The 14,324-nt window shown below is 38.4% G+C and overlaps 1 protein-coding gene across 1 annotated transcript in view; it reads left to right on the forward strand.

The window, feature by feature from the left end:
* Nucleotides 1-14,004, forward strand: part of LOC108633777 (netrin receptor DCC-like) — a 207,963-nt gene extending 193,959 nt beyond the window's left edge. Inside the window, exons 4-5 of the mRNA XM_018039359.1 lie at nucleotides 12,120-12,270; nucleotides 13,860-14,004. Coding sequence (XP_017894848.1) covers nucleotides 12,120-12,270; nucleotides 13,860-14,004 — 296 coding nt within the window. The remainder of the gene's footprint in view (nucleotides 1-12,119; nucleotides 12,271-13,859) is intronic.

The following is a 14,324-nucleotide window of genomic DNA, read 5'->3' on the forward strand; positions in this document are numbered from 1 at the left end:
TGGGAGAAGGCAAGGTTGGGATGATTTGAGAGAATAGTATTGAAACATGTATATTACCATACATCAGATAGATCAGCGTCCAAGTTCGATGCATGAGACAGGGTGCTCAGGGCTGGTGCACTGGGACAACCCAGAGGGATGGGATGGGATGGGGAGGGAGGTAGGAGGGGTTTTCAGGATGGGGAACACAGGTACACCCATGGCTGATTCATGTCAATGGGCAAAAACCACCACAATATTGTAAAGTAATTAGCCTCCAATTAAAATAAATTAATTTTAAAAAGAGCAAAATAGGCCATATTATTTCTTAACCGTGTGAAGTTTGTGTTTCCTAAGTATTATACCAGATATAATCCAGATTATATGAAGGAGTTAGTATGTGGGATATCATATATATTTCAATGGATTAGGTTCACATTGAATTACTACTGATTAATCAATGAATATTTAAAATTCCCAGTTTGAACTATTATTATATAAAAGTTGTAAAACAAGCAGGGAACCTGACATGAAAGTACAAGTCTCGGTTTCCCCACTTGCTGGCTGTGCAATTAGAGCAAATTGCGTAATCTAATCTACGTTTATTAACCTTCCTAAATGTAGAAAGTAACATCGTACATTTCACAGGGTGGTTATGAAGCTTAAATTTTATTGGCTAAGTGCAATGCCTGGAATTGCCAAACCCTTAGTTACTACCATGATTACTTTGCATCCTAGAAATTCCAACTTTAAAGATTTTGATTCTCATGTCAAGATTATCTTTCTGATAATAATTTGCTTGACTTAGATTCTGGATATCTGAACATTCATTAACCTACCGGTAGTTAATTGCACATGGTTTGTGCACCTTATCCATAGTAGTCTCTTTCTGCATTTCCTTTACACATCTATTATAAATCAGAGTATCCCATACCTATTTCCTCACTAGTAACTCATTGATACGTGATTTGAATCCTTATCTGCATCATTTCTTTGGCTATATGAAATATTACAAAAGGCACTGACTTAGAAATAAGGTTTAGCAGATGGATAAGACTTCTTGGTATGTGTTCTTTATTAGTTATTACCAATTAGTTTAATCCTCTAAAATTCTTGTTTTCTTTATCTGTGAAGAGGTTGCAGGAGATCAGCCTTTCCAAACCTTCTCACTGCCAGAAATCATTTTTATTATTATATGCACATTCATCCCCAACTCTGCCTTTATGATTGTAATGTTTAAGAGTAGAAATTTTCTAGACAAATTCTAATGATTAAAAACTTTAAAGCCAATGCTAAAACATAACAAGTACAGGCCAAAAAACGATCTCATAAAATAGGATAGTGTTCTACTACACTGACTTTAAAAACAAGTTTTAAGTCAGTTTATTTTTGCATAGAAACCTGACTGAAAGAAAATCTGATAATTTTTATTGTGTACTGCCTATTTAGTCAATAAAGTTCATGTGATTTGCCTCCAACCCCAGATGATAACTTTATCCTGCCCAGAGCCTGAGCTGGGAAGAGCACAGAAACCAGGGGACAATCATGTTATATTATATGAATTGGTTATTCATATATTAGTTACTAGGTCTTGAAACCAATGCAGGATAACTAAGATGACCAGTGTTTCACAGAGTTGATGAAATCCCATTCAGATGCAACAAAGTCTCAAATATCAGTAAGTTGAAGCTGACTTACTATTGCATATGTAAGACCTTGAGTAGACAATATCCATTTGGTTTTTGAATTTGTTAATAAGTACCTGGGGTAATCAACAGGGTCCAGGTTGAAAGTCCTTGGAATACTGGGGTGGTGTGGGGGGGGCGTCTAAGACATTTTTCTTGTTTCATCCTAATGTCACTAGTGATCTCTCCTTCACAAAATCCACTAGTTTTTCTGTCTTTATTGATTATATATTCTAATCTTAACTTTCATTCCCTGAAAGGTTATTGTTTCACATAAGGTTAAAAGCAAAAACGATGTGCTCGAGAGTGTTTGCCACCATGAGGAATACTTATTTCTTGAAAGGAGAGAGCTTGTCTTTTCCTAAGCGTCTGCTGGGCTGACATATGGTCAGCTCTGCATTTACTAGGAATATGACACTTAGCAGCCCTGGATCAGGTAGTCTCCCCTAACCTAAACAAGAGGCTTTCTCTAAGGATGTATGGAAGCAAAACATAGCCTCTAAGTTCAGAAGTCACAAAAAATTAATGAAACTCGTTGTCTTCTTCAGTCCTATTAGAAAGACACTCTTTCATTAAGAGTATAACTTTGCTGATTCAACATTGGCCAAATAGGAAATATTTCAAATACTTTTGGTTGGTTCTTTATAAGAAAAAAAAGTTAGAATAACAAATTACTTTTCTGCAAAGTTTTAAGTGCTGCATTATGCATTTATATAAATTATGAAGATTTCTGGGTTCCCTAAACTAACTTTGACACATCATAATGGCAACATTTGTTTTCTGTGATGCTACTGTCAGCTGTAAAATTAAAAAAAAAATCTTTCTATAAAAGAAAAATAACTTCCTTCAGATGTGCTATAAAATGAAACTGATAGACTCAGATTTTGCCTGTGAGACAGAAGGGCTATATCCACATGCCAATGATAAGAATAGACACTCTGTTTCTTCTTCCAAGCTCTAACTACAAATAGAAATGTGTGTGTGTGTACATGGAGAAGAAAAGAGGAAATATGAACAGATGTAGGAGTATTTACAGAGAGAGAATGCCATTTTTAGTAATGCATTGGTGTATAAATGAGGAAAGAAAGTAACAGAATCCTAGAGCTTCTAAGAAATGGCTCCCTTTTCCCTCTCTTCAAAGCTCCTTGGCTTTCTGCCTGATGGAGTTGTTGTTTTTTCTTTTCTTTTTTTTTTGAGGGGGGTGGTCTCCAAGATTGGAGTCTGTTTCCCCCAGTCCTGTGGAAGTCTTGTAATCAGATCCAGATGGGCTTCAGGGTCATTTTCCCTGAAGATTCCCAGGCCCTTTGTCAGGTCCCCAGATTGGGAAGCCTAACGTGGGGTTCCAAACCTGCACAGCAGTGGGAGAACTCTTTTGGTCTTATTGTTCTTGAGTTTGTGGATGACCCACCTGGCGGGTATGGGGTTTGATTTTGTCATGATTGTGCTCTTCCTACGGTCTTGCTGCAGCTACTTCTTGACCTTTGGACTCGGGATATCTTTTTTTGGCAGTTTCCATCATTCTCCTGCAGTTGATTGTTCAACAACTAGTTGTGACTTTGATGCTTTCACAGGAGATGAGCACACATCTTTTCTACTCCACCATCTTAAACTAGAAGCTGGTTTGTTTTTTTTTTTTTTACTAAATTAGTTTTGATTCCTTTGATTCATGTGAATTAGGCTGATTTTTAATGAAAGACATACTAAATACAGAGTTGCTACTACTAAGTCACTCCAGTCGTGTCCGACTCTGTGTGACCCCATGGACTGCAGACACCCAGGTTCCTCCATCTGTGGGATTTTCCAGGCAAGAGTACTGGAGTGGGTTGCCATTGCCTTCTCCTATAACTGCATAGTGATACACCAATTCAACTTACTGCTATGGGGGAAAAACACCATTTAATGAGACATGAAGACAAAGCATAAACCCGACTAAGGGCAAACACGCTGTGGACCACAGCACGGCTATGACCAGAGCAAGTGGGGGGATGGGGGAGGGGAGATGGACGGGTAAACTACAGCCTCCGGGGTGGGGGGGCGGGGTCTGGATTGACGATGACTAAGCAGACAACAGGGTGAGACAAGAAATCAAAACCAGCGATGAAAGCAGACACACAGTCAAAGAACTTCAACAGCAAGGAGAACATACTAAACGTACTAAACTAACTTCAACAGCAAGGAAAACATACAGAACTGTTCTTTAACAATACTCGCAAAGAAATCAAGCATGAAACGACAGAGTTAGGAGGAGTGTAATGGACTTTCTGGCTCAAAGCACATATTAGGGCAGTACTTGCCACATGGCTCAGTGGTAAAGAATCCACCTGCCAATGCAGGAGACACAGGTTTGATCCCTGGGTCAGGAAGATCCCCTGGAGGAGGGCATGGCAACCCACTCCAGTACTCTTGCCTGGAAAATCCCCTGGACAGAGGAGTCTGGCGGGCTACAGTCCATGACGTTGCAAAGAGCTGGATCTGACTTGAGTGATCACAAATGCACACACGTTTTAATGCACCTACTTACATTTGAAAACGCATAGTGGCTGCTGAATTTCCTGAAGCAGAACTCGATGGGGGATGGCTAAGGAGGCAGCAGGTGGACAGTAGGTGAGCTTGAAACTGAGGATATGGACACAGGAAACTAGCGCTGTGAAGTTAAATCAATTTGTAACTCTTATGCCTGGGAAGAAATCAAAGCGAATATCCTATGATAGCCTGCAGTGCCCTTTTATTTCCAGCTGGAAAAGTGGTTTACATTCTGGTGAAGCAGGAATTTAATAAGGAAAACAAGAGTATACAATGGGGGGTGGGAGGTTTTACATTCAGAAAGCATAACAATTAAAAGCAAGGAGTAGTTATTCTGAGGAAGACAGTCATTAAGTTGTAAAAGCCGGTATTCCTTTTCTTGCTGACACAGATGCCAACAGTCCATCATTAAATTTCTCTATGCCTCAATTATTGTTTAGATTCTGCCATCTAAGCTAAGTGTCAATATTCCTAAAGAGTAGTTTAGGAAAATGGCCTCATTGGGAAAAATAAATAAATCATTGTCATTACAGGGTAAGCTTGCTTTCCAGTTTGCCCTGGGTAGTCCTGATCATACCTGATGTCCTAGAATAATTACAAAGAGAGTTACCTTTCATTCTGAAACATATCCCAGGTTTAATAATTTATATATTCAACCTGGTCATGGGTCATGAAGGAATGCAAAATAATGTGACCCCAAAGCATTTGGGAAAACCTGTGAATGCAGAGTCCAATCTAGCTTCTAGCTGGCCTAACAGATTCAGTAAATTTGGCCAGTATAAGGGCTAATAGAAGCCTGTGTAGAAACCTGTTTTGTTTCGTTTGGGGACATGTCTTTAAATGGGAAATACTCTCTTCACTTTCACTAGCGCACTTGCTCCGTGTCCCTTTAGGGCACGCGCTCTGAAGATAGTTGAGCTCTTCTTTCTGAATATGTGAAATGTAAGTTAAATATGTCAGGTTATATATTTCAAGATGCTTTTTAACTTGCTACTGCAAGTTAGACAGTGATAGGAAGACAGTGATAGGAGATTCTTAAGTTTTGCACTCTTCCCTAACTGATGGTTGGTGATGGATGGGGAACAAGGAGAGGAGGAAAGGAGGAGTATATTTAACTTATTCCTACTTCTACCTGAAAGATGCAGAATTATCCCCATGTTGAAAGGAAATGGGCTTCTTGAACATCTAAGAAAACTGGGTGATTTATTCGGACTGTTGCTTTGTCAGTTCTTCAAAGTATGGTCTGTGAATCCCTGGCGTTTCTCAAGATGGTGTCAGAAGATCTTTAAGGTCAAACCTTTTTTAATAATAATCCTAATATGTTTGGGGGCTATTTTTTTACTTTAGTGACTAAGAATGTCTTTGAAGTAGTAAAAATTATGAATTTTATTAATTCTTGATTCTTAAATGCATATGTTTTTCATATTCTGGATGTCAAGATGGAAAATACACTCAAGATTATGAAAGTACAGAGTTTTCTTTGAGGAGTAAACAACTTATGTGATCATTTGAGATTCAAGATGAATTAGCTACTTTTTTTTTTTTTTCCAGAACATCATTTTTACTTGAAAGGACAATCAACAGGAAAACTGTAGCTATTCAGACTTGAGTACTAGTTAGACATTTTCTCAAAAATGAGAAAAGTGAGTCAGTCAGTGCGAGGAAAATAGCATTTGCTGCCAACTATGAAATTCAAGCTTTTAAGTTAAAATTAGAAATTTGGAAATCTTGTATCTGCCACTGGGATCTTGACAGCTTTGCAACATTAAAAGACCTTTCTAATGGGATTGGTTGTGATAGTAACAAATGAGATTTTGTGATACTGTATAATGAAATGTGTCAACATTTGGAAGATCTGTTTAATTCACTGTACCATTCCAAATGACCATTGATTGATGTGGCAGGATTAAGCATGGACAAAAATATGTTCAAGATGCAAGGTAGACTGATGGATTTTTATATAATGCAGCACAGAATGTTTATTGATATGATGTCAGATTTCACATTACAACTTTCAGGAAACTATTTATTGAGTTTTGTTGCCATCTTAAAGGATAAAATCTGCAGTTCTCTGAAAAGCTGTTAAAAATACACCTCCTTTTTCCAACTACATATCTATTTGAGGTCATATTATTTGCATGTAATTCAGCCAGAGCTACATATCAGAACAAAGTAAATGCAGAAAGTAACAGAATAATCTAGTCATTTTCCTTTAAGCCACTCATTACACATGTACAGAAATATAAAGTACTACCACTCTTCTCAATTTTACTTTAGAGAGTTTTTTTTTTTTTTAATATACTGCTTCTGGTGAGATTTGAATAAATAGTTAACAAATAAATATTTTCATCTGTTTTGATTTTTAATATTGTACCTGTTTAGAGCTATAACCTGTGTAAACAGAAGCTCTTTGTTGCCTCCATAATTTGTAAGAATGCAAATGGTTCCTGAGACCAGAGAGTTTGAGATCCATTGTTTACAGGTTTATTCATTTTCCTGGTGATTGTGTCTACAGTCCTCTCTAACTCAGATACTAGGTTAAGACAAAGTAGGCCAATTTTTTCTTTTTAAAAAATTATAAAGAGAGGAACGAAGGGAGGGAGGAGGGAGGGAGGAAGAAAGAATAAAAAGCCTAAGTAAAAGCAGCATGTTGCCATAAGGTGTTCCTACAATTTAATGCAATCTGTGTGTGTCAGAGATCTGTATCACTGTAATGACTGTTCTCTTCTTATTTCTGTTCCTCCTGTTGGCCTCTGAGGAGGATTAGCTGTACCTCCACCAGCATGACAATGAGATCAGATCAGAGAATCAGGCTAACATTTGCCTCCCAACAGGAAAAAGATAAACTGGATTTTCGTTCAGGCAAATTGTGACTGCTTATAATCCATTTAGAAAGCACAGTTGTGCCATGTGTGCGTTCGCTTCCACGAGTATCATATGGAAAATGTCTGCTTTTGAATTTTATAATATAAAAATTTACATTAGAAGAAAAATCAGTGCTTTTTTCTGATTTGATTTGAAAGCTATTGAGAAATATATTTTCTCGAATTCACCCTTGCATTTCCTTCCCAATTTAAAACTTAAAACATATTACATGGACATGAAATTATATATGTCAGTTTGAAGAAGAATAATAGAATGATCATTTGTGTACATATCACCAATTTATGAAATAGAATGTTCCAGACTGGTATTATATGCCATTTCCTTGTGAAATCATGTTTTTTCAATCTACTAGATTTTTTTCGTATTTCATTAGCTGAATAACTCCATTTGGGTCTGAATAATCTATACCCATATAGCAATAACAAAAATAATTTTATGAGTAATTACTAATTCCATCATAACTCAATTAAAATCAATTTAGACAACAAAAGTCATGACCTAGAATTTTAAGTTCACTCTGCTCAGGACTTTTTCATCTGTATCATTATTGAGCCTGGAAGGAGAATTTTCGTTTTCTCTTAAGTATTTGCCTTGTGCTTTAGTCATTAGCTTTTATAATTTCTTTGTTCCTCATGTAATTTTCAACCACTTTGCAACACCAGAGTTTCAAATAACTCCTTACTCTAAAAAAAAAAAAATTGTTCTTAATAAAAAAAAAATTTTAGAGCTCAGAAAAATCCAAAGATGGAAAGAATAACCACCCACAGTTTTATCACACAAAGATAACCTTGGCAACTGTATCTCCTTTCTTCCCACTTTAAAACTTAAATACATTTTCTTTATGTTCTAAAATAATAATTCAAAGGGAAAAAATAAGGGGTACATCAAGTTTAATCATGTCTATTTAAATAGCCAGAATCACCCTAATACTGAAAACAAATAAAAACCAGAAAAGTCAAAATAAAAACAGCAACCACTCAAAAGGTTACTTAATATTTCAAATTGCTGAGTTTTTGTTTTGTTTTCATGTGTGTGTTTTCGTTATCTACTGCTGCTGCTGCTGCTAAGTCGCTTCACTCGTGTCTGACTCTGTGCGACCCCACAGACGGCAGCCCACCAGGCTCCTCCATCCCTGGGATTGTCCAGGCAAGAACACTGGAGTGGGTTGCCATTTCCTTCTCCAATGCATGAAAGTGAAAGTGAAGTTCCTCAGTCGTGTCCGACTCTTAGCGACCCCATGGACTGCAGCCCACCAGGCCCTCTGTCCATGGGATTTTCCAGGCAAGAGTACTGGAGTGGGGTGCCATTGTCTACTGCTCTATATAACAAACCACTCCAAAATGTAGTAACCTCCATTATGTCTTATAATTCTGGGGTTTATCTCAGCTGTTCCTCTGCTCGTTTCACTTTGATTCACTCAGACACCTTTGACCAAGGTGGAAGGTTTAAGATGGCCTCACTCACATGTCTATTAGCTGGTGTTGGTGTTTGGCTGGAAAACTCAGTCTTCCTCTGTGTGCCTTCTCATCCTCCAGTCGGTAAGACCAGTATAGTTGTTCAGAAAGAGCCATGTCAGAAACTTGTAAGGCCCCCTGAGGCCTTGTGTTCAGAGCTCGTCAATTTAATTCCCAACACAGTCAAATAGTCAGAGCAAGATATAGGGTCAGGCCAGATTTAAACCATAGCAGTTGTACCCTCAACTCTGGACTGGAGGAGCTTAAACAGTTTGTGATCGTATTTAATCTATAACAATGTTGTAAGACGTATGAACTATTTACTATTAAAGACTATTTCTGTTTTGGCTTTGAGTAGTACTTCCATAATCTTAGAATTTATCAGATTCAGTAATTACAGGGAAACATCTTTGGGGAAAGGAAACCAAATTTCTCTGCTAAAGACTGACATTTCCATATGTATGAAGGGTAACACATATAACACATATGAGATTGTCATATGTGACACGTTGTTATATGTAACAGATTGTCATGTGTGACACATTGTCAATATAAGGGTTACACATACAACACATGAGGTTGGAGTAATTTAGAACGTATTTGTTGTTGTTTGGTTGCTAAGTCATACCCGACTCTCTTGTGACCCCATGGACTGTAGCCCACCCGGCTCCTCTGTCCATGGGATTTCCCAGCAAGCATACTGAAGTGGGCTGCCATTTCCTACTCCAGAGGATCTTCTCTACCCAGGAATTGAATCTGTGTCTTCTGCATTGCAAGTGAATTTTTACCACTGAGCCACCAGGGAAGCCTAGAATATATGTGCTCCACCTAAAAATAGCAGATGGTGATTTTGTGGCCCTGAGCCCAGTGATGCCAGTATTTTAAGATAAAGTCAAAAATCTCCTTTTTATGGCTGAGGACGATTCCTACCATTTTCTATTTGTGCCGCAATTTCTTCCATTCATCTGTTGCTGGACATTTAGTTTGTTTCCATGTCTTGGCCATTGTGAATAGTGCTGCTCTGAACATAGGATGGCACATATCTTTTTGAATTATAGTTTTGTCTGGATATATGCCCAGGAGTGGGATTGCTGGATCATATAACAAGTCTGTTTTTCATTTTTTCAGAAACCTTCCTACTGTTTTCCATAGTGGGTATACCAATTTATGTGCTCACCAACAATGTAGGAGAGTTCCCTTTTCTCCACATCAGGGATTTTATTTTTAAGCAACATTTCTCCTGCAAAACATTTTCATTTGATTTGAAAATTCACTTTCAAGCAGGATTATTACACAAACCACCAGCAATTTTGAAAAACAATTGTGACGTTTTATCTAGAATATTGGTTTAATAAAGATTAACACGTTTTGAAAATTCTTTCAATATTTTCATTGTGAAGAGTATTTATTTTTGTTGCTGTATCAAGCAGAAACAGATGTGAGAAGACTAAGAAAGTGTGAATTTCTCTTTCTTCACGCAAAGAATATTTTAGATGACAATTACTCTCCCAGCTATTAACAAGAGAGTTGGTATTCTTTTATTCATCTGCGATCAGCTCACGTGGAGTTGGGTCCAGTCAAGGGAACTTAACAGCAGTGTTGACCTGTGTCGCAGACCTCTGCCCACCTCACTTCTTCCTGGTCACCGCCGGCCCGCAGGGCGTGTGCGCATGCTCAGTTGTGTCTCTTTGCAACCCCACGATCTGTCGCCCTCCAGCTCCTCTGTCAGTGGGATTTTCCCAGCAGGAATACTGGAGTGGGTTGCCATTTCCTCCTCTAGGGGATCTTCTCAACTCAGGGATCGAACCCGAGTCTCTTGTCACTCCTGCATTGTCAAGAGGATTCTTTACCACCTAGCCACCTGGGAATCCATGGCCCCCAGTACAACGTATTTAAATTTAACATCCTTTGACATTTCCTTGTCACTCCAATCCTGGTTTTGAAGATGTCATTGCCTCATTTTCTTTGCTTCAACATTTTGCTTTGGGTTGGCAAAATGAAAGATTATATGCTAATTCTATTTAATTCATTAATTTGTAAATAGCCACAGTTAAGCCTTCATAGAGAAATGTGGGTTTTAATGGGGACCTGGAAATACAGCTTTTCATCTTAAAGAAACAGAAATTTACTCAGCGGGTCAGATCAGAGGATATTACATGGCTGGGAAGATTTCCTCCAAGTTCACCTTCTGGTAATAATGTTGTTGGTGTGTCCCAGGTGTTTGGAGGGGAGTTTATTTGGTAGGTGAAAGAGGAGCTCTTAACTCTCACAGAACTCTTTCATGACAGTCTTGAACCTTGTGCTTAGGACTATATATATATATATATATATATATATATATATATATATATACATATACATATACATATATACACACACACACACACACACACACACACATGACTATTTCACTTGGTATATCATCTTAGCAATTTTTGGATCAAATGAGTCTGAGTAGAATGAGTCTTTAGGTTGAAAATGGGGTGCACATATTGCTCAGCTCAGTGCCCTGTGGTCTTAAAAGCATGGGGGGTGGTTCTCGAGGGAGGGGATATATGTATACATACAGCTGATTCACTTCATACAGCAGGAACAGACATACCTTGTAAAACAAGGATACCTCACTAAAAAAGACACCATTTCAGTTACCTGCTGGTAGCTGTGAGTAATGTTGTATAGCCAGAACAACAGGAGGATGGGTGTTAAGGAGTATGCTCCTCATTTGTCCAAAATCTCAGCCCTAGTGACAAACACACTCTTTGGAAAGTTGTTCAAAATAAACAGAAGGGTTAGAAACAGCTAAACTTATTGTTATAACAATAAACAAACCAACTTTAGTGTAACTTTGATCTTGAAGACAACAGCTATTTCTCAGTATCTTGTATAGTAGTTGTTTGACACAGTTCTAACATATTATTTTTAATCTTCTATCCCAAGCCACGGAAGCAATAAACAAAGCAGATGGAAGTGGAATGGGTATTGTGTTGTTGTTATTTAGTCACTAAGTTGTGTCTGACTCTTTTGCGACCCTGTGGTCTGGAGCCCTCCAAGCTCCTTCTATCCATGGAGTTTTCTAGGCGAGACTACTGGAATGGGTTGCCATTTCCTTCTTCAGCAGATCTTTCCAACCCAGGGATCAAACCCATATCTCCTGCATTGTCAGGTGGATTCTTTACCACTGAGCTACCAGGGAAGCCTGGAATAGATATTAGTGGCAGGCAAACTGAAAACAGCAAAGAGCTTTGGGTGACAATGTTTAGGAAAGTTGCTGATACTGTCTTGTTCTTTAATGACAATCAGTCAACAGGGCCTGCATGAGTGACCCATAGTCTCAAGCTTTTTCCCTTTGCCTTTACCATGGTGTTACCATGGGGTTATCAGCAGCCAAGAATATTTTAATATCATAATCTGAGAAACTAGACATGGAAAAACACTTCTAGGAGTCTATTTTGTAAGTTTCATTGGCATCTTTACATTTTTCTTTCCTTCCTCTTTGTCACAGCATTTTGTAAAAAAAAAAAAAAATGGTTCCAGCTATATCATTTTTCTTTTCAATATCATAACAGATGTGATCTTGTGTTTTCTCCCATAGATCCGGGACTGCACAGGCAGCTGTATTTTCTGCAAAGACCATCAAATGTAGTAGCCATTGAAGGAAAGGATGCTATCTTGGAGTGCTGTGTTTCTGGCTATCCTCCCCCAAGTTTTACCTGGCTACGAGGAGAGGAAGTCATCCAACTCAGGTATGATAAATGCAAGACTTTCATGAAGCATGTGCTCCTGTTTAACTTTCTCTAATTTGATATGTTTCTATTAATAATAGGGGTTTAGATGAGAATTGAACAGTCTTTTCACATTCTTGGCATTAGACAGAACATGAAAGACACTTTCTGTTGTTTAGTTGCTAAGTCACATTCTACTCTTTATGACCCCGTGGACTGTAGGCTGCCAGGCTCCTCTGTCCATGGGATTTTCCAGCAAGAATACTGGAGTTGCTAACTCCTCTTCCAGAGGATCTTCCCAATCCAGGAACTGAACCCTAACTTTCCTGCATTGACAGGAGGATTCTTCACTACTGTATCACCACCTGGGTAGAGCCAAAATCCATGAGATCAATTATAAAAGGAAATTTAGAAAGCCAGGGTTGCCCTTGAGATGGTTTCTACCCACAGAGCCTTCAGAGAAGGTACTTTGGAGGATCTGAATCTAAGGAGGTGGTATAGAGAGTCCCAGCTATAATAGATATTCAAGATAAAACAGAACTTGGCTGGATCCAAGTTACCAGATGTTAGTATTACGGCTTAGTTAGAAAGAAAACTCTTAACAGAATGAAATGCAGTTGGAAGCATTTTGATCAAAATGGATTGGTTTTCATTTTAGAAATTAGTTTTATTGATTTTGAGATTTGATGTGGTACTTTTAAACACATATTTTATAGCAAAATAGGTTCATAGGCAATAAGTTCATCTGTAAGTTTCATCTGCCTGAAGTATTTTTTTATGTAACAACGCTGCATCGTACGGTATCACAACCCTTCTGAGAGTACGGACGCATGCAGTGAATCTAGTTGCAGCTTCAGCGTGTGAAGATGTGTTCAGATATGACCAGGCATGCACAGTGCAGTATGACGTGGAACTTTGCACAAAGATTACTGAATTGGATGTCAGGACATAGGACATGGACCCCCACTGGGAGGAATCACTTCTCTGGACCTGCCGTTCTCAAACCCAAAACTGAGAGAATCAAGCCAAATTATGTCTTGTTTCTTTTCAGGACTAACATTAATTTCAAGTTTGAGTGAGTGAGTGAAAGTTGCTCAGTTGTGTCTGACTCTTTGCGACCCCATGGACTATACAGTCCATGGAATTCTCCAGGCCAGGAGTGGGTAACCTTTTCCTTCTCCAGGGATCTTCCCAACCCAGGGATCTTCCCAACCCAGGGATCGAACCCAGGTCTCCCACATTGCAGGTGGATTCTTTACCAACTGAGCCACAGGGAAGCCCAAGAATTCTGGAGTGGGTAGCCTATCCCTTCTCCTGTGGATCTTCCCAACACAGGAATTGAACCAGGATCTCCTGCATTGCAGGCAGATTCTTTACCCACTGAGCTATGAGGGAAGCCCCAGTTTCAAGTTTAATCAGCTTCATTTCTTTGATTACAGTCTTCCAATGGGAGTGGTTTACCTTGAAGGAATTTTTGATCAATAGATGCACCATTATCAAGCTCCCAGGAAACAGCCCTGGATTTTATAATTTGAGCTTTTATGGAGTTCATTTAAACCTTTAGATACCTTGTATCTACTCTCTAATGTCATATGCGTTCTGTCTTACAGGTCCAAAAAGTATTCTTTATTGGGTGGAAGTAACTTGCTTATCTCCAATGTGACAGATGATGACAGTGGAACTTACACCTGTGTTGTCACATATAAAAATGAGAATATTAGTGCTTCTGCAGAGCTCACAGTCTTGGGTAAGTGAAATGAGTTTACCTTGTACCCTTCAAAATATATCACCATAATGTTATGAATGCTTATCATTGAAATGCTTCCTATGCTTATTACTGTGAAATTGCAAAGTCCCAATACTCCACATGTGTCCTTGGTCTATGTTGATTAGTTACACAGGGGTTGAATGCAGTTTTTGAATCCTTGCTCATTGATTAAAATCCAGATATATCACTGCTTAGTCTAATTATTCCAGTTATATAACTGAAAGCTATCAAAAATTATTATCAAGCAAAAGTGGTAAAAATCAAATGAGAGTTTCCAAAATATCTGGGAGAAATAAATAAGAGAAAC

Source organism: Capra hircus, chromosome 24, assembly GCF_001704415.2.
Source record: "Capra hircus breed San Clemente chromosome 24, ASM170441v1, whole genome shotgun sequence".
Taxonomy (NCBI): domain Eukaryota; kingdom Metazoa; phylum Chordata; class Mammalia; order Artiodactyla; family Bovidae; genus Capra; species Capra hircus.